The sequence below is a fragment of the Callithrix jacchus genome, chromosome 18, assembly GCF_049354715.1.
Source record: "Callithrix jacchus isolate 240 chromosome 18, calJac240_pri, whole genome shotgun sequence".
Classification (NCBI taxonomy): domain Eukaryota; kingdom Metazoa; phylum Chordata; class Mammalia; order Primates; family Cebidae; genus Callithrix; species Callithrix jacchus.
In genome coordinates this window covers 1,093,731-1,112,556 of record NC_133519.1, presented here as the reverse complement: position 1 = coordinate 1,112,556, position 18,826 = coordinate 1,093,731, and the positions used below count along the sequence as shown (strand labels likewise).

Here is an 18,826-nt window from a genome sequence, read left to right as displayed (position 1 = left end):
GTAGAGATGGACTTTCTCCATGTTGGTCAGGCTGGTCTCGAACTCCTGACCTCAGGTGATCCACCCGCCTCAGCCTCCCAAAATTTTGGATTACAGGCATAAGCCACCATGCCCAGATACATCTACATTGTTTTAAGCTCTAAGCGTGTGGCAATTTGTTGCCGCAGAAACAGGAAACCAGTATCGTAGTGAAGCCTCAAAACCCACCTGAAGGGGCTGGGTGTAGAGGTTCATGCCTGTAATCCCAGCATTTTGGGAGGTCAAAGTGAGCAGATCACTTGAGGTCAGAAGTTTGAGACCAGCCTGGTCAACATGGTGAAACCCTGTCTCTGCAAAAAAAAAAAAAAACTAGCTGCTGTGGTGGCACATGCTTGTAATCTCAGCTACTTAGGAGGCTAAAACATGGGAACTGTTTGAACCTGAAGAGGGGGAGGTGGAGGTTGTAGTGAGCCAAGAGTGTGCCACTGCATTCCAGCCTGGGTGAGAGAGCCAGACTCCATCTCAAAACAAACAAACAACCCCACCTGAAGAAAGTTTCCAGTTTGGTCAGCAGTCCCCCACCCAACCCACAGAAGTAAACCTTTCCGCTTTACGGTTTTTTTTTGGAGATGGAGTCTCACTCCGTTGCCCAAGCTAGAGTGCAGTGGCATGATCTTGGCTCGCTGCAACCTCTGCCTGCCTGGATCAAGCCATTCTCCTGTCTCAGCCTCCTGAGTAGCTGGGATTAGAGGCAAGCACCACCACACCTAGCTAATTTGTGTGTTTTGAGTAGAGACAGGTTTTGCCATGTTGCCCAGGCTCTACTCAAACTCCTGGCCTCAAGTGATCCACCTGTCTCAGCTTCCCAAAGTGCTGGGATTACAGGTGTGAGCTACGGCACTCACTCACCAAGGCCTTTGACAGCATGCTTCTCCAGGTGATCAGTCCTCGTCTGGTCTGGCTCTGCCACACTCTCCACCACACCAAGTTGGAATCCTTAGCTACTTTTCAGAAGAGGAGGGTGTGTACTTTAATCCCGGCTTGGTATGGTTCAGATCTGCATTTAACTCATGGAACCTGGCTGCTTTCCAGGCCCCGGAGAAAAAAAGGGTCTCTCTGTGGGTAAGATACAGGATGAGCCAAGACCATGCCACTGCACTCCAGCCTGGGCTACAACAGTGAGACTCCATCTCAAGAAAACAAAAACAAAAACAAAAAAACAGACTCCATATAAAAGAAAAACAAAGACAAAACAAAAACAAACATGGCATGGCAAAGAAAATAATTACTGTGCTAAACACAGTTTCATAGAAAACAAAAGACAATAAAATAAGCTGTCTTTTTAGATTATTATAGTTGTTATTCTTAGTTTACAGCTAAACAAATGAGCTCAGGGCAAGTGTGGTGGCTCACACCTGTAATCACAGCATTTTGAGAGGCTAAGGCAGGTGGATCATGAAGTCAAGAGATCAAGACGATCCCTGCCAAAATGGTGAAACCCATCTCTACTAAAAATACAAAAATTAGCGGGATGTGGTGGCAGGTGCCTGTAGTCTGAGCTACTCAGGAGGCTGAGGCAGGAGAATCGCTTGAACCCGAGAGGTGGAGGTTGCAGTGATCCGAGATGACACCACTGCAAAAGAGCAAGACCCCATCTCTAAAAAATAAAAAATAAATAAAATAAGTAAAAGAGAAACCAGCTCAGGGAATGTTATTTGATTGGACCATGTTGCATCTCTGGACAGTGAAGCTGAGAGCAGACGTCATGTGTAACTCCCCTAGCCTACCAGGGTGCCTCTCATAAAAAGAAGACATCTAAATTTGGCCTAATATACAAAGATGCTGGAACGGTCAATTCTACATACAGTACTTCCATGTTCATCAAGGGAAACCTTAAGAGAAGGGAAGGTGAAAATGCTTCTAGAAGGGACTGGACACCAGTGCCCTTGCTTGTTGCCTTTGGGCTCTTCCTCCAAGGGTAACAGTGACCTGAAATTACTGACTGATCCAATCAATGGGAGAAAATGGTACCAAGGTCACCAATATCAGGCAAATTCACTTGAGGACCTATGTGTGTGCTCTGACAGACTAAAACTGCTTTTGTAATGGATACTGTACTTCAGGAAAACATAATCACATTAACAACTAATAACACGGTAAAATGCTGTTGTGTTAAATGCTACTTTAGAAAAATATGCTCAAATGTAGGGAAAAAACTGTGATAGAAAACTACGCATCAATTATCTAGCTAGCTATCTAGAGACATGGTCTCATTCTTTTGCTCAGGATGGAGTGCTGTTGGATGATCCTACTCACTAAAGACCTTCTCCTGGCCTCAGGTCATCCTCCTGCCTCAGCATCCTAAGTGGCGAGGGACACAAGTGGACACAGTACACCTACCTTTTTTACTTGTTTGTTTTGTAGAGTCAGGGCTTCACTACATTGCCCAGGCTGGTCTCAAACTCTGGAGTCTCGCTCTGTCAACCAGGCTAGGGTTCAGTGATGTGATCTCGACTAACCGCAACCCCTGCCTCCTGGGTTTAAGCAGTTCTCCCATCTCAGCCTCCCGGAGGCCCGTCGCCATGACGTCGTGAGAGGCCCGTCTGTGCACCGGAGGCATGTCGTGGGACTACAGGCATGTGCCACCACGTGTGGCTAGTTTTTGTAGAAACCGGGTTTCATCAGGTCGACTACACTGGTCTTGAACTCCTGATGTCAGGTGATCCACCTGCCTTGGCCTCCCAAAGTGCTGGAATTACGGGTGTCAGCCAGGAAGCCGGGCCCCGGACTTTGGTATTAAATAGCCTAACCCACGTGGGGCGCCGCGGCTCACACCTTTAATCCCAACAACTCTGAAGGCCAAGGTGAGAAGATGGCTTGTACTCAGGAGTTCGAGACCGGCCTGGCAAAATGGGAGCATCTGCCCCCTCCATCTCCACAGAAAAATACAGAATATTAGGCCAGGCCTGCGCTGTGCCTGACTCATTTTTGTATCTTTTTGTAGAGACGGGGTTTTGTCCTGTTGCTCCCACCTCGGCCTCCCAAAGTGCTGGTATTACGGGCCCAGGCAGCCTGTGTTTCTTTAAGCAGCCCCCCAATGGGGCACGCCTGGATAGTTTTCTTTTTTATTTTTTAAGACAGGGTTTACCTCAGTCTTGCAGCCTGGAGTGCTGTGGGAGAATCACAGCTCATCGCAGCCTTGAACCCTGGGGTTCAATAGGTGGGAGGCTGAGGTGGGACTACAGAAATGGGGTCCCCCGCTTTGCCAGGCTCCTCCTGAACTCCTGGCCTGAAGGAAACTTCCCACCTCCCCAGGGTCCGGAAGCACTTTCTCTATCTTTAACCCACAGAAACAGGGTGATGGGTCGGTGTCTGTTACCTCCCCTTCTCCAGCGAGCAGCACACAGGATGCAGCGGGAGGTGGAGGTGACCAGGCTCTGCCCTGCGGAGAGGACAACCCAGCTCCTCGGCAACACACCTCCGTGTGAGGTCGCCAAGGTCCGCCTCTGTGACGTCGCGGGAGGCCCATCTCTGTGCGCCGGAGGAGCGCCGCCGTGACGTTCCCGGAGGCAAGTCGCCATGACATCGCGGGAGGCCCGTATGTGCGCCGGACGCCCGTCGCCGTGACGTCACTGGAGGCCCGTATGTGCGCCGGACGCCCGTCGTCGTGACGTCACTGGAGGCCCGTATGTGCGCCGAAGGCCCGTCGCCATGACGTTGTAGGAGGCCCATCTGTGCGCCGGAGGCACGTCGCCGTGACGTCGCGGGAGGCCCGTATGTGCGCCTGAGGAGTGCCGCGGTGATGTCGCCGAAGGCCCGTCTGTTCGCCGGAGGCACGTCGCCCCTATGTCGCTGGAGGCCCGGCTGTGCGCCGGAGGCACGTCGCCCCGATGTCGCGGGAGGCCCGTATGTGCGCCGGAGGCACGTCGCCCCGATGTCGCGGGAGGCCCGTATGTGCGCCGGAGGCACGTCGCCATGACGCCGCGGGAGGCCCGTATGTGCGCCATAGGAGCGTCGTGGTGATGTTGCCGAAGTCCCGTCTGTTCGCCGGAGGCACGTCGCCCTGATGTCCCCGGAGGCCCGTCTGTGCGCCGGAGGCACGTCGCCGTGATGTCTCCGGAGGCCCGTCTTTGCGCTGGAGGCACGTCGCCCTGACGTCGCGGGAGGCCCGTCTTTGCGCTGGAGGCCCGTATGTGCGCCAGAGGCGCATCGCCGTGACATCGCCAGAGGCAGGCCACCGTGAAGTTTTCAGAGGCCGGCCCCTCACGCGGAGCCAATCGCAAGTACAGGCGGTGCTGCTGGGTCTTCCAGGAGCGCGCAAGCGCAGGCTGGTGATGGAAGCTGCTGCAGAGCGGGCACTTCCACGTACACAGTCTCCCGACTTGCTGCCCTCACGCAGAAGCTCCAAAGAGGAGTTTTTTGTTTTTTGGTTTTTTTTTTTGAGACAGAGTTTCGCTTGTTATGCCGGATGGAGTGCAATGGCGCGATCTCGGCTCACTGCAACCTCCGCCTCCTGGGTTCAGGCAATTCTCCTGCCTCAGCCTTCTGTGTAGCTGGTTTTACAGGCGCGCGCCACCATGCCCAGCTAATTTTGTGTATTTTTAGTAGAAGCGTAGTTTCACCATGTTGACCAGGATGGTTTTGATCTCTTGACCTCGTAATCCACCCGCTTCGGCCTCCCAAAGTGCTGGGATTACAGGCTTGAGCCACTGCCCCCGGCCCCCAAAGAGCAGTTTCCCAGTCTGCAGTGCCAGGAGCGGCAGGAACCCGACGCAGTGAGCAGGTGCTGCCCACCAACGTCTCAGCGGCTGGTGGGCACGAGTGTAAGATCATGCAGAAGAAGCTCCTCAATGGACAGTGAAGGGCTACCAGCACCACTGCTACCCCGGACACGTATTCTCCTTACCTCAGCCTAGGTACGTGTGACCCCTAATACATTTCCCAGCCGGAAACCCCAGGAGCATCCTTCATCACAGCTCATCCTGGGCAGGGCAGGGCAGGGGAATTCCAGGCCAGGCAATTCGAGGAAAGGCAAGGCAGGGCAGGCAATTACAGGCAAGGCAATTTGAGGCAGGGCAAGTCAAGGCAGGGCAGGGAAATTCTAGGCAAGGGAATTCGAGGCACGTGAAGGAAAGGCAGGGCAGGGAAATTCCAGGCAATGAAAAGCAATTCCAGGGAAGAGATGGTTAAGCCAGGCCAGACCAGGCCATTCCAGGAAAGGAAGGCCAGGCCAGGCAATTTCAGGGAAGAGAAGTTTAGGTCAGGCCAGGCAATTCCAGGGAAGGAAAGGCCAGGCCAGACAATTCCAGGGAAGGTAAGCCGAGGCCAGGCAATTCCAGGGAAGGGAAGACCAGGGCAGGCCAGGCAATTCCAGGGAAGGGAAGGTCAGGCAATTCCAGGTAAGAGAAGGACAGGACAGGCAATTCAAGGGAAGGGAAGAAAAGGCCAGGCCTGGACAGGACAGGACAGGACAGGCTATTCCAGGGAACAGAAGGCCAGGCCAGGCCAGGCCAGGCTATTCCAGAGAAGGGAAGGCCAGGCCAGGCAATTCCAGGGACAAGAAGGCCAGGCCATGACAGGACAGGACAGGCAATTCCAGGGAAGGGAAGACTAGGCCAGACCAGGCCAGGCCAGGGAATTCCAGGGAAGGGAAGGGAAGGCCAGGCCAGACCAGGCTATTCCAGAGAAGGGAAGGCCAGGTCAGGCAATTCCAGTGAAGGTAGGCCAGGCCAGGCCAGGCAATTCCAGTGAAGGGAAGGGAAGGGAAGGGAAGGGAAGGGAAGGGAAGGCCATGCCAGGCCAGGCAATTCCAGGGAAGGGAAGACCAGGCCAGCCTAGGCTCTTTCAGAGAAGGGAAGGCAAGACCAGGCAAGGCAATTCCAGGGAAGCCCAGACCAGACCAGGCAATTCCAGGGAAGCCCAGGCCAGGTCAGGCAATTCCAGGGAAGGCCAGCCCAGACCAGGCCAGGCCAGGCGATTCCAGGGAAGGAAGGCCAGGCCAGGCTATTCCAGGGAAGGGAAGGCCAGACCAGGCCAGGCCAGGCTATTCCAGAGAAGGGAAGGCCAGGCCAGGCAATTCCAAGGATGAGGAGGCCAGGCCACGACAGGACAGGACAGGCAATTCCCTGGAATTGCCTGGCCTGGCCTGGCCTGGCCTAGTCTTCCCTTCCCTGGAATTGCCTGGCCTGGTCTGGCCTTCCTTCGCTGGAATTGCCTGATCTGGCCTGGCCTTCCATGGAATTGCCTGGCCTGGCCTTCCCTTCTCTGGAATAGCCTGGCCTGGCCTTCCCTTCCCTTCCCTGGAATTGCCTGTCCTGTCCTGTCCTGGCCTAGCTTCCTCATCCCTGGAATTGCCTTGCCTTCCCTTCCCCTGCCCTCCCCTCCCCTCCCTTCCCCTCCCCTCCCCTCCCTTCCCCTCCCCTCCCCTCCCTCCCCCCCCTCCTCTCCCCTCGCCTCCCTCCCCCCCCTCCCCTCCCCTCCCCTCCCCTCCCCTCCCCTCCCCTCCCCTCCCCTCCCCTGGCCTGGCCTGGCCTGGCCTGGCCTAGTCTAGTCTTCCCTTCCCTGGAATTGCCTGGCCTGGCCTTCCCTTCTCTGGAATAGCCTGGCCTGGCCTGGCCTTCCCTTCCCTTCCCTGGAATTGCCTGGCCTTACCTGGCCTGGCCTAGTCTTCCCTTCCCTGGAATTGCCTGGCCTGGCCTTCCTTCGCTGGAATTGCCTGACCTGGCCTTCCCTTCCCTGGAATAGCCTGGTCTGGCCTGGTCTGGCCTAGTCTTCCCTTCCCTGGAATTGCCTGTCCTGTCCTGTCCTGTCATGGCCTGGCCTTCTTGTCCCTGGAATTGCCGGGCCTGGCCTTCCCTTCCCTGGAATTGTCTGGCCTGGCCTTCCCTTCTCTGGAATTGCCTGGTCTGGCCTGTCCTTTCCTTTCCTGGAATTCCCTGGCCTGGCCTTCCCTTCCCTGGAATTCCCTGGCCTGGCCTTCCCTTCCCTGGAATTGCCTGGCCTGACCTAAACTTTTCTTCCCTGAAATTGCCTGGGCTGGCCTTCCTTTCCTGGAATGGCCTGGTCTGGCCTGGCTTTACCATCTCTTCCCTGGAATTGCCTTGCCTTGCCTGGAATTTCCCTGGCCTGCGTTTCCTTCACGTGCCTCGAATTGCCTTGCCTAGAATTTTCCTGTCCTGCCTTGACTTGCCCTGCCTCAAATTGCCTTGCCTGTAATTACCCTGCCCTGCCCTGCCCTGCCCAGGATGAGCAGTGATGAAAGATGCTCCTGGGGTTTCTGGCTGGGAAACGTATTAGGGGTGGCACTTACCTAGGCTGAGGTAAGAATACATGTCTGGGGTAGCAGTGCTGCTGGCAGCCCTTCACTGTCCACTGAGGAGCTTCTTCTGCATGACCTTGCACTCGTGCCCACCAGTCGCTGAGACATCGGTGGGCAACACCTGCTCACTGCATGGGGTTCCTGCCACTCCTGGCCGGCCCTGCAGACTGGGAAACTGCTCTTCGGGGGCCGGGGGCGGTGGCTCACGCCTGTAATCCCAGCACTTTGGGAGGCCGAAGCGGGTGGATTACGAGGTCAAGAGATCAAAACCATCCTGGTCAACATGGTGAAACCACGCCTCTACTAAAAATACACAAAATTAGCTGGGCATGTTGATGCGCCCCTGTAATCCCAGCTACACAGGAGGCTGAGGCAGGAGAATTGCCTGATCCCAGGAGGCGGAGGTTGCAGTGAGCCGAGATCGCGCCATTGCACTCCAGCCTGCGTAACAAGTGAAACCCTTCTCAAAAAAAACAAAAAAACAAAAAACAAAAACCTCCTCTTTGGAGCTTCTGGGTGAGGGCAGCAAGTTGGGAGCCTGTGTACGTGGAAGTGCCAGCTCTGCAGCGGCTTCCATCACCAGCCTGCGCATGCGCGCTCCCGGAAGCCCCTGCAGGACCACCTCTACTTCCGATTGGCTCCGTGTGAAAAGCCGGCCTCTGAAAACTTCACAGTGGCCTGCCTCTGGCGACGTCACGGCGATGCGCCTCCGGCGCACAGTCGGGCCTCCAGCGACATCACCGCGACATGCCTCCGGTGCACAGATGGGCCTCTCACGACGTCATGGCGACGGGCCTCCGACGCACAGACGGGCCTCTCACGACGTCATGGCGACGGGCCTCCGACGCACAGACGGGCCTCTCACGACGTCATGGCGACGGGCCTCCGGCGCACATACGGGCCTCCAGTGACGTCACGGGCTACATGCCTCCAGGAACGTCACGGCGGCGCTGCTCCGGCGCACAGAGATGGGCCTCCCGCGACGTCACAGAGGCGGACCTTGGCGACCTCACGCGGAGGTGTGTTGCCGAGGAGCTGGGTTGTCCTCTCCGCAGGGCAGAGCCTGGTCACCTCCACCTCCCGCTGCATCCTGTGTGCTGCTCGCTGGAGAAGGGGAGGTAACAGACGCCGACCCAGCACCCTGTTTCTGTGGGTTAAAGATAGAGAAAGTGCTTCCGGACCCTGGGGAGGTGGGAAGTTTCCTTCAGGCCAGGAGCTCAGGAGCAGCCTGGCAAAGCGGGGGACCCCATTTCTGTAGTCCCACCTCAGCCTCCCACCTATTGAACCCCAGGGTTCAAGGCTGCGATGAGCTGTGATTCTCCCACAGCACTCCAGGCTGCAAGACTGAGGTAAACCCTGTCTTAAAAAAATAAAAAAGAAAACTATCCAGGCGTGCCCCATTGGGGGGCTGCTTAAAGAAACACAGGCTGCCTGGGCCCGTAATACCAGCGCTTTGGGAGGCCGAGGTGGGAGCAACAGGACAAAACCCCGTCTCTACAAAAAGATACAAAAATGAGTCAGGCACAGCGCAGGCCTGGCCTAACATTTTGTATTTTTCTGTGGAGATGGAGGGGGCAGATGCTCCCATTTTGCCAGGCCGGTCTCGAACTCCTGAGTACAAGCCATCTTCTCACCTTGGCCTTCAGAGTTGTTGGGATTAAAGGTGTGAGCCGCGGCGCCCCACTTGGGTTAGGCCATTTAATACCAAAGTCCGTGGCCCGGCTTCCTGGCTGACACCCGTAATTCCAGCACTTTGGGAGGCCAAGGCAGGTGGATCACCTGACATCAGGAGTTCAAGACCAGTGTAGCCGACCTGATGAAACCCGGTTTCTACAAAAACTAGCCACATGCGGTGGCACATGCCTGTAGTCCCAGCTACCCGGGAGGCTGAGATGGGAGAATTGCTTAAACCCAGGAGGCAGGGGTTGCGGTTAGTCGAGATCACATCACTGAACCCTAGCCTGGTTGACAGAGCGAGACTCCAGAGTTTGAGACCAGCCTGGGCAATGTAGTGAAACCCTGACTCTACAAAACAAACAAGTAAAAAAGGTAGGTGTACTGTGTCCACTTGTGTCCCCCGCCACTTAGGATGCTGAGGCAGGAGGATGTCCTGAGGCCAGGAGCAGGTCTGTAGTGAGTAGGATCATCCCACAGCACTCCATCCTGAGCAAAAGAATGAGACCATGTCTCTAGATTGCTAGCTAGATAATTGATATGTAGTTTTCTATCACAGTATTTTCCCTACATTTGAGCATATTTTTCTAAAGTAGCATTCAATGCAACAGCATTTTACCGAGTTATTACTTGTTAATGTGATTATGTTTTCCTGAAGTACAGTATTCTCTACAAAAGCAGTTTTAGTCTGTCAGAGCACACACATAGGTCCTCAAGTGAATTTGCCTGATGTTGGTGACCTTGGTACCATTTTCTCCCATTGATTGGATCAGTCAGTAGTTTCAGGTGACTGTTACCCTTGGAGGAAGAGCCGAAAGGCAACAAGGAAGGGCACTGGTGTCCAGTGCCTTCTAGAAGCATTTTCACCTTCCCTTCCCTTAAGGTTTCCCTTGATGAACATGGAAGTACTGTATGTAGAATTGACCGTTCCAGCATCTTTGTATATTAGGCCAAATTTAGATGTCTTCTTTTTATGAGAGGCACCCTGGTAGGCTAGGGGAGTTACACATGACGTCTGCTCTCAGCTTCACTGTCCAGAGATGCAACATGGTCCAATCAAATAACATTCCCTGAGCTGGTTTCTCTTTTCCTTATTTATTTTTTATTTTTTAGAGACGGGGTCTTGCTCTTTTGCAGTGGTGTCATCTTGGATCACTGCAACCTCCACCTCTTGGGTTCAAGCGATTCGCCTGCCTCAGCCTCCTGAGTACCTCGGACTACAGGCACGTGCCACCACATCCCGCTAATATTTGTATTTTTAGTAGAGATGGGGTTTCCATTTTGGCAGGGATCGTCTTAATCTCTTGACGTCATGATCCACCTGCCTTAGCCTCTCACAATGCTGTGATTACAGGTGTGAGCCACCACACTTGCCCCGAGCTCATTTGTTTAGCTGTAAACTAAGAATAACAACTATACTAATCTAAAAAGACAGCTTATTTTATTGTCTTTTATTTTCTACGAAACTGTCTTTAGCACAGTAATCATTTTCTTTGCCATGCCACATTTGTTTTTGTTTTGTCTTTGTTTTTCTTTTAGATGGAGTCTGTTTTTTTGTTTTTGTTTTTGTTTTCTTGAGATGGAGTCTCACTGTTGTAGCCCAGGCTGCAGTGCAGCGGCATGGTCTTGGCTCATCCTGTATCATACCCACGGAGAGACGCTTTTTTTCTCCGGGGCCTGGGAAGCAACCAGGTTCCATGAGTTAAATGCAGATCTGAACCATACCAAGCCGGGATTAAAGTACACACCCTCCTCTTCTGAAAAGTAGCTAAGGATTCCAACTTGGTGTGGTGGAGAGTGTGGCAGAGCCAGACCAGACGAGGACTGATCACCTGGAGAAGCATGCTGTCAAAGGCCTTGGTGAGTGCTGAGTGCCATAGCTCACACCTGTAATCCCAGCACTTTGGGAAGCTGAGACAGGTGGATCACTTGAGGCCAGGAGTTTGAGTAGAGCCTGGGCAACATGGCAAAACCTGTCTCTACTCAAAACACACAAATTAGCCAGGTGTGGTGGTGCTTGCCTCTAATCCCAGCTACTCAGGAGGCTGAGACAGAATGGCTTGATCCAGGCAGGCAGAGGTTGCAGCGAGCCAAGATCATGCCACTGCACTCTAGCTTGGGCAACAGAGTGAGACTCCATCTCCAAAAAAAAACCATAAAGAGGAAAGGTCTACTTCTGGGCGTTGGGTGGGGGACTGCTGACCAAACTGGAAACTTTCTTCAGGTGGGGTTGTTTGTTTTGAGATTGAGTCTGGCTCTCTCTCCCAGGCTGGAATGCAGTGGCACACTCTTGGCTCACTACAACCTCCGCCTCCCCCTCTTCAGGTTCAAACAGTTCCCATGTCTTAGCCTCCTAAGTCGCTGAGATTACAGGCATGTGCCACCACACCAGCTAGTCATTTTTTTTTTTTTTTTTTTGCAGAGACAGGGTTTCACCATGTTGACCAGGCTGGTCTCAAACTTCTGACCTCAAGTGATCTGCCCACTTTGACCTCCCAAAATGCTGGGATTACAGACATGAACCACTGTACCCAGCACCTTGAGGTGGGTTTTGAGGCTTCACTACGATACTAGTTTCCTGTTTCTGCTGCAACGAATTACCGCACACACTTAGAGCTTAAAATGATGTAGATGTATCTGGGCATGGTGGCTTATGCCTGTAATCCAACACTTTGGGAGGCTGAGGCGGGTGGATCACCTGAGGTCGGGAGTTCGAGACCAGCCTGACCAACATGGAGAAACTCCATCCCTACCAAAAATACATAAATAGCTGGGTCTGGTAGTGCATGCCTGTAATCCCAGCTACTCAGGAGGCCGAGGCAGGAGAATTGCTTCAACCTGGAAGGCAGAGGTTGCAGTGAGCCGAGATGGTGCCATCACACTCCAACCTGGGTAAAAAGAGCGGAGCTCCATCTAAAAAAAAAAAAAACAAAAAAATGAAGCAACACAGATGTATTCCCTTACAGTTCTGAAGGCCAGAATTCTAAAGTCAGTCCCACTGACTCAAGGTGGGAGCAGGGCAGGCACCTTCCCAGGCTCTGTAGGAGAATGAGTTTCCTGGCCCCAGAGGCTTCCTGCAGTCCTCAGCTTGTGCTGCCCTTCTTGAATGACTTGAGGTTCCTGCTTCCAACACTACACTTCCCGTCGCTCTCCATCACCTGCTCTGTTCTGATAAGGATCTGGGTGAGTACATCAACCCCACTGTGACAAGCCAGAATAATCTTCCTGGCCAAAAGTCCTGAACTTCATTATATTTGCAAAGCCCCTTTTATCATACAAAGTCATGTTCACAGGTTCCTGGGATTAGGTTATGAGCATCTTGGGGGGTCACTCTCAGCCTATTACAGGTATGCTGCAAAACTATTAGACCTTCCTGGTGTTTCAGTGATTGGAAGGAAAAGGGTTGGGATTTTTGCTTTGGGGTTTCTCTGAAACTTGGTTTTTTTCTTCTTTTTTGAGATGGAGTCTTGCTGTTTTGCACAGGCTGGCTGCAGTCTTCATTCCCTGCAACATTTGTCTCCTGGGTTCAAGTGATTCTTCTACCTCAGCCTCCTGAGTAGCTGGGACTACAGGTACCTGCCACCATGTCTGGCTAAGTTTTGTATTTTTGGAGGAGATGGGGACATGGAGGGGGTAGTGGAAGGTGGGGGAGAGGACGGAAGTTTCTGCTATGTTGCCCTCAGCTCAAGGCGATCCACTTACCTCTGCTCCCTAAGTGCTAGGATTACAAACCTGCATCACCTCACTTGTTACTGTAAAGTCTTATTTCCACACAGCTGAGACATGTTTTAAAAAGTTTGCCAAAAGACCCCTGGAGACATTCTCATTGTGGCCTCCTTGTTGTCTTATTTAATTTGATTGTTCTTTTCTGCCCTCCTCCTCTTCAGAAATTAAAAGGATAAAAAGAGATACTAAACTTTAAAACTTTTCTCACAGTCTAATTAAACTAATTATAAGAACCGTCAAAAAACGGAAGAATGTTTTCAAAAGCAGTAAAATGATATGGACTGTTGAGATATAAAATATAGGAAATAAGTCATCATACGTTAATGTTGCTCTGAAATTATTGACAATCAACCTTTGTTCAATTTTCAGAGAAATGCAGTGATGGTATCACCAATCTACATAAACACGTTGAAGAACTATCCAAAAGAAAACATGGTACGTTGAAGAACTGTCTGAAAGAAAATATGGTATGTCTAAACTGGAAAAGTCCTGTAATGCTTTGTTCATGAGAGTTTACACAATGGAGTCAGTGTTCATCTTGTAGTGTCTGTCCAAGTATTAGGAACATTCTATCTTTCTAGGTTACTGCAAAGCTAAGGAAAAGTTGTATCTCTTAAATTATCAGTCAGCATTTCTTTCAAACTTTCAGCATGGATATTGGGGATTCATTTACATATTTATTGCAAAGCCCTGGATCTTATGGATTTAATTAATATTGTTTATTTTTAAACTAATGGTTTCTCTTTATCTGCTTTGTTAAATTCAGTATTTGGTCAGGCATGGTGGCTCATGCCTGTAATCCCCGCACTTTGGGAGGCCAAGGTGGGCAGATCACGAGGTCAGCTTGGCCAAGTCTCTTATCCTGTCTGAGGCTTAGTCTGCTCTTTAGTGGTCCTGAGAACTGAAGATCTATCTGGAAGATTTGATAACATGCTACAGTGCTTCACATAACACCGGGTATATAGATACATAATAAATGCATCTTCCTTATGTTTGTATTTACTTACTTATTTTTTGAGACAGAATCTTGCTCTGTTGCACAGACTGGAGTGCAGTGGCATGAGATCTTGGCTCACTGCAACCTCTGCCTCACGGTTTCAAGCAATTCTCCTGCCTCAGCCTCCCAAGTAGTGGGGATCATAGGCGTGCACCACCCATGCTCAGCTAACTTGTGTATTTTTAGTAGAGATAGGGTTTCACCTTGCTGGCCAGACTGGTCTTGAACTCCTGACCTCAAGTGATCCACCCGGCTTGGCCTCCCAAAGTGCTGGAATTTCAGGTGTGAGCCACTACACCCAGCTTATGTTTTTATGATATTGTTAATTTAGTACTACTCTGAGTTAAAATCATTTGCTATTAAAGTTTTAGGAATTCACTGTTTTATATATTGAATGACAATTGTTATAAATGTCAGTGTTTTGTTTTTATAAGGTGCAACTGATTATGTTGTGGGGCTTTTGTTGTGATGGTCGTTTATTAGATTGTTCTCTTTAAAATAATCTTAAAACAAAATAATCTTAAAAAATAAGGTTTTGTTTAAAACTAATTTGTTTAAAACAATGTTCAGCTGTTGTGAAACTATAAAAACAGTCTTCACGTTTTATAATTTTAAAGCAATATTAATGGTGATTGCCTTAGGGAAAGATACTTTCTCTGTAATATGAAAGTATAATATTCAAGTTTAGTGTACAGCAAAGGATATTAAATCTAAGCACTAATGTGCACGTGAAACGCTAGTACAAATATCAGTGTTTAGCAGATAGACCTTAACACATACTGATAGCAAATAAACGGAGCTGTTTTGATGGGAGACTATTGTTTATGTTTGATTTTAATATTCCTCATGCTCCTGACTTTTTTTTTCTTTGAAACAGAGTCTTGCTCTTTCACTCAGGCTGGAGTGCAGCGGTGTGATCTGGGCTGACCGAAACCTCCACTTCTCAAGTTGAATTTATCCTCTTGTCTCAGCCTTTCTAGTAGCTAGGACTACAGGTGAGTGCCACCATGCCCAGCTAATTTTTGTATTTCTAGTAGAGATGGGGTTTCACCATGTTGGCCAGGCTAGTCTCAAACTCCTGACCTCAGGTGATCCACACACCTTGGCCTCCCACAGTGCCGGGGTTACAGGTGTGAGCCACTCCCACCTGGCTAACTCTTGACTTTTTTTTGAGATGGAGTTTTGCTCTTGTTGCCCTGGCTGTAGGGCAATAGCTCAATCTCGACTCACTTCAACCTCTGCAACTCCCTGGGTTCAAGGTATTTTTCTGTCTCAGCCTCCAGACTAGCTGGGATTACAGGCATATGCCACAGTTAATTTTATGTTTCATTAGAGATGGGGTTTTTTTCATGTTAGTCAGGCTAGTCTGGAACAGTGTACCTCAGGTGATTTGCCTCCCTCAGCTTCCCAAGATGTGGGGATTACAGGTGTGAGCCACCATGCCCAGCCCAGCTCTTGACTTTTTAAAGCTGTTCTATTAGTTGAACCTTGAGTAAATAAATGCCAGCTTAAAAGTTGCAGTTCATGGAATCTTCTGTTTCTGTTATTTAAAAAAATTGTTTTTATAAGTCCAATAAGGTTACACTAATGTTTATGTTTTGAAAATACTACCTCTCCCATTCCATACTATATGTATTATATAATACTAGCTGGTATGCTTTTCTCACTTTATAATGTGGTTCAGATTTCTCTACAAAGTCTGACTGTATCTCCATTGCCTTAAAGTAGTGGGATCTACCTATCTTTTCTTTTCTTTTTGAGCTGGAGTTTTGCTCTTGACACCCATGCTAAAGTGCAATGGGGTGATCTTAGCTCACTGCAACCTCTGCCTCCTGGGTTTGGGTGATTCTCCTATCTCAGCTTCCCAAGTAGCTAAGATTACAAGCACTCACCACCAAATCTGGCTAATTTTTGTGTTTTTCAAGAGATGTGGTTTGCCATGTTGGCCAGCCTGGTCTCCAATTCCTGACCTCAGGCGATTCACCTGCCTTGGCCTCCCAAGTGCTAGGATTACAGAGGTAAGTCACCCTGCCTGACTGTAGTGGGATATTTCCTGCAACCTTTGATGAACAGAATATTAGCATTCTTGGTGTCATTTTTATTTTCCTCACACTATTTTTCTTTGGACTGAATTACAATAACAGAAGTAAACATCAAATTATAAAAGTTAAAGAGCAATGCCTGGCTCAGTGGCTCCTGCCTGTAATCCCAGCACTTTGGGAGGCCAAGGCAGGTGGATCACGAGGTCGGGAGATCGAGGCCATCCTGGCAAACGTGATGAAATTTCGTCTCTACTAAAAGTATAAAAATTAGCTGAGCATGGTGGCGGGCACATGTAGTCCCAGCTACTCAGGAGGCTTAGGCAGGAGAATCACTTGAACCTGGGACACGGAGGTTGCAGTGAGCTGAGATTGTGCCACTTCCCTTCAGCCTGGTGACAGAGCGAGACTCCATCTGAAAAATAAAAAGTTAAAGAGCGATACAGATTGTGTTGAAATGATCTCCCTCTTTCTTTTTGTCCTTATAGCTCAAGCAGTCAAAGCCAATGGTCTGTTGATGATCCTATAACCTTTTCGCCAGTCTCACGTTGAAGATCTTTATGTCGAAGGACTTCCCAAAGGAATGTTTTTTCCTTTGTGAGACAGAGTTTTCACTCTTGTTGCCTTGGCTGGAGTGTAGTGGCATGATCTCGGCTCACTTCAACCTCTGCCTCCTGGGTTCGAGCAGTTCTCCTGCCTCAGTCTCCATATGGGCCAGGCTGGCCTCAAAATCCTGACCATGTGATACGCCTTCCTTGGCCTTCCAAAGTGCTGGGATTACAGGCATGAGCCTCTGTGCCCAGCCTATTTTCTGTATTTTTTATCTTCCCCTTTTTAATTTATCTGGGTCCAGCCTTGAGTCAGTCATGCCAGTGTTAGCTTTTGAAACACGAACACCGCCCACACCTGGCTGGCTGCAACTTACATTTTCTTTTACAATGTTGTGCTACTTTTGCTGAAGAAAATAGTACCCATGTCTTGCTTTTAGTCCTGAGATTTTTAAAGCATATATGGGACGATATGATTCTTTTTGTAGATATGTAGAGGAAAATGGTCTTGAATGCAATGCAATATTAAAGTATCCCACTTGAGATATTTGTAGTATACTTCAAAGAGCTGCGTGTTGCCAAGTTACCACTTTACTTGTGAGGACACATCCTCCATGAAGCAACTTCTGAGGCAATTTGCAATTTTTTTTTTTTGTTACTCTTTAGAAACCTCAACTGAAGATTTAGTTGTGCTCAGGCATTCAGATTGTCTTTTCTTAATTCTTTTTATGAAAGGGAGTCTTGCTCTGTCACCCAGGCTGTAGTGCTGTGATGTGATCTCAGCTCACTGCAACCTCCCCGTCTTGGGTGCAAGCAGTTCTCCAGCTCAGCCTCCCGAGTAGCTGTGATTCCATGTACCTGCCACCATGCCCAGCTAAGCTGTGTGTTTTTAGTAGAGATGGGGTTTTACCATGTAGGCCTGGTTGGTCTCAAACTTTTGACCTTGTGATCTGTCTGCCTCAGCTTTCCAAAGTGTTGGGATTATAGGCAGGAGTTACTGTGCCCAGCCTGTCTTTTCATTTTAAAACCACCCCTGGTGATTAAATAGGTACTAATGGATATTCCTTTGCTAAATATTGCCTAGTGAATATTAAATATTCTCACCTTTCAGACATGAACTTATGAATTCAATAACTGAAGATTTACAGCTTGATACACCAGTTTCAGGAGGTATGTCTTCAGTCTTAAGTCAGATGAGAGGATTATGTGCAATAATTATTTAATGATTAACATTGATTTCTTTAATGTTAGCTTCCACCTGAAATAATACATCTCTAACTATTAATTATTTTCCAGGATAAGAGAATTCATGTTGTCAAAATTCCAATACTCTCTAAAACAGTCAACTCATTTTCTTTGTATTAACCCATTATAAATATGTGTAGATAGTGGATAAATGGGTAGACAGAAGTAAAACAACAATCTTTGTCCTACTTTTCAGATGTAAGATTTATTTGGCACAGTGCAACAAACAGTTTATTGTTCCGAGTCTATGCCAGTCAACTGAGGAAGCATTCGTCAAATCCTCACGATACCCAGAACATAAGAAGGTTTCCTTTCAGAGTGTGGAGCCATACATATCATGTCTTAATTGTTAGATGCATTTTCAAAGAAATCGAATTGATTTTCTCACTGATTTTGGCTCTGGCGTGGTATGGGGACAAAACAGAATGGAATTAAACTGTTTAGATTTACTAAAATCTAAATTTTAGATTGCCAGCAAGATATGTCCCTAGTCTCCCCATAGCAAATGTCGCCTGCTAGCTGTCTGTCTGTCTGTCTGTCTGTCTGTCTGTTTGTTTATTGAGATGGAATTTTGCTGGGTTCCCCATGCTGGAGTGCAGCGGCATGATCTCAGCTTTCTGTATCCTCCCACCTTCTGGGTTCAAGCAAATCTTTCTACTTCATGTTTCAAGTGGCTGGGATTCCTGGCACCTGCCACCGTGGCTGCCTAATTTTTGTATTTGTAATAGAGATGGGGTTTCACCATGTTGGCCAGGCTGCTCCTGAACTCCTGACCTCAGGTGATCTGTCTGCTTCGGCCTCCCAAAGTGCCGGGATTACAGGCGTGAGCCACTGTGCCTGGCCTGCTAGCTGTTCTTGAGCACACCGAGTTCTGCTTTTTTCCAGCTTTAATGAATGTCTGGTTCTTCCTCTTTCTGTTCAGTGTTATCACTGTTTCAGTAGTAAGTACATTCTGGAATCTTAGAAATAATTTTAGTCACAGGAACGAAAAAATACTGCCTATTTTATAGTAATAATATTTAGGCTGGGCATGGTGGCTCACACCTGTAATCAAGCACTTTGAAGGCCAAGGTGGGTGGATCACCTGAGGTCGGGAGTTCAAGACCAGCCTGACCAACATGGTGAAACCCTATCTTAAAAAAAATAATAATAATAACAATATTTAACAACCCAAATTAGTGAACCCATTCCATTTGGAAAAAGTGTATTTTTGTGTTTCGACAGCAAAGGAAGAACACTGTGCCAGAATCACCAAATGAAGAAAGACAGTGGATCAGCTTTTCTGCAAAAAATTTGGTAA

General features: G+C 49.2%; 1 protein-coding gene and 1 long non-coding RNA gene across 88 annotated transcripts in view; one reads left to right on the top strand and one right to left on the bottom strand.

Moving 5' to 3' along the window:
• LOC118151076 (uncharacterized) overlaps positions 1-18,826 on the bottom strand; it is a 207,101-nt gene that overhangs the window by 50,319 nt on the left and 137,956 nt on the right. For 16 of the 49 annotated variants that reach the window (XM_078355209.1, XM_078355208.1, XM_078355203.1 and 13 more), the window contains exon 1: positions 3,359-4,618. The exons of 29 other annotated variants lie outside the window; for them this stretch is intronic. In XM_078355209.1, coding sequence (XP_078211335.1) covers positions 3,359-4,200 — 842 coding nt within the window. In that variant the 5' untranslated portion in view covers positions 4,201-4,618. Of the gene's footprint in view, positions 1-888; positions 1,096-3,358; positions 5,609-18,826 lie in introns of those variants that run through there. 4 more of the 49 variants (XM_078355207.1, XM_078355219.1, XM_078355221.1 and 1 more) reach the window with 3 other exon arrangements.
• LOC103790770 (uncharacterized) overlaps positions 8,335-18,826 on the top strand; it is a 54,186-nt gene continuing 43,694 nt past the window's right edge. For 26 of the 39 annotated variants that reach the window (XR_013529128.1, XR_013529092.1, XR_013529091.1 and 23 more), the window contains exons 1-10: positions 8,335-8,415; positions 10,085-10,194; positions 10,511-10,831; positions 11,394-12,154; positions 12,455-12,543; positions 13,067-13,132; positions 14,572-14,689; positions 15,620-15,712; positions 17,393-17,451; positions 18,751-18,822. This is a non-coding gene — a long non-coding RNA (uncharacterized LOC103790770). Of the gene's footprint in view, positions 8,416-10,084; positions 10,195-10,510; positions 10,832-11,393; positions 12,155-12,430; positions 12,544-13,066; positions 13,165-14,571; positions 14,690-15,619; positions 15,713-17,392; positions 17,452-18,750; positions 18,823-18,826 lie in introns of all 39 variants that reach the window. The other 13 variants (XR_013529096.1, XR_013529095.1, XR_013529115.1 and 10 more) reach the window with 13 other exon arrangements.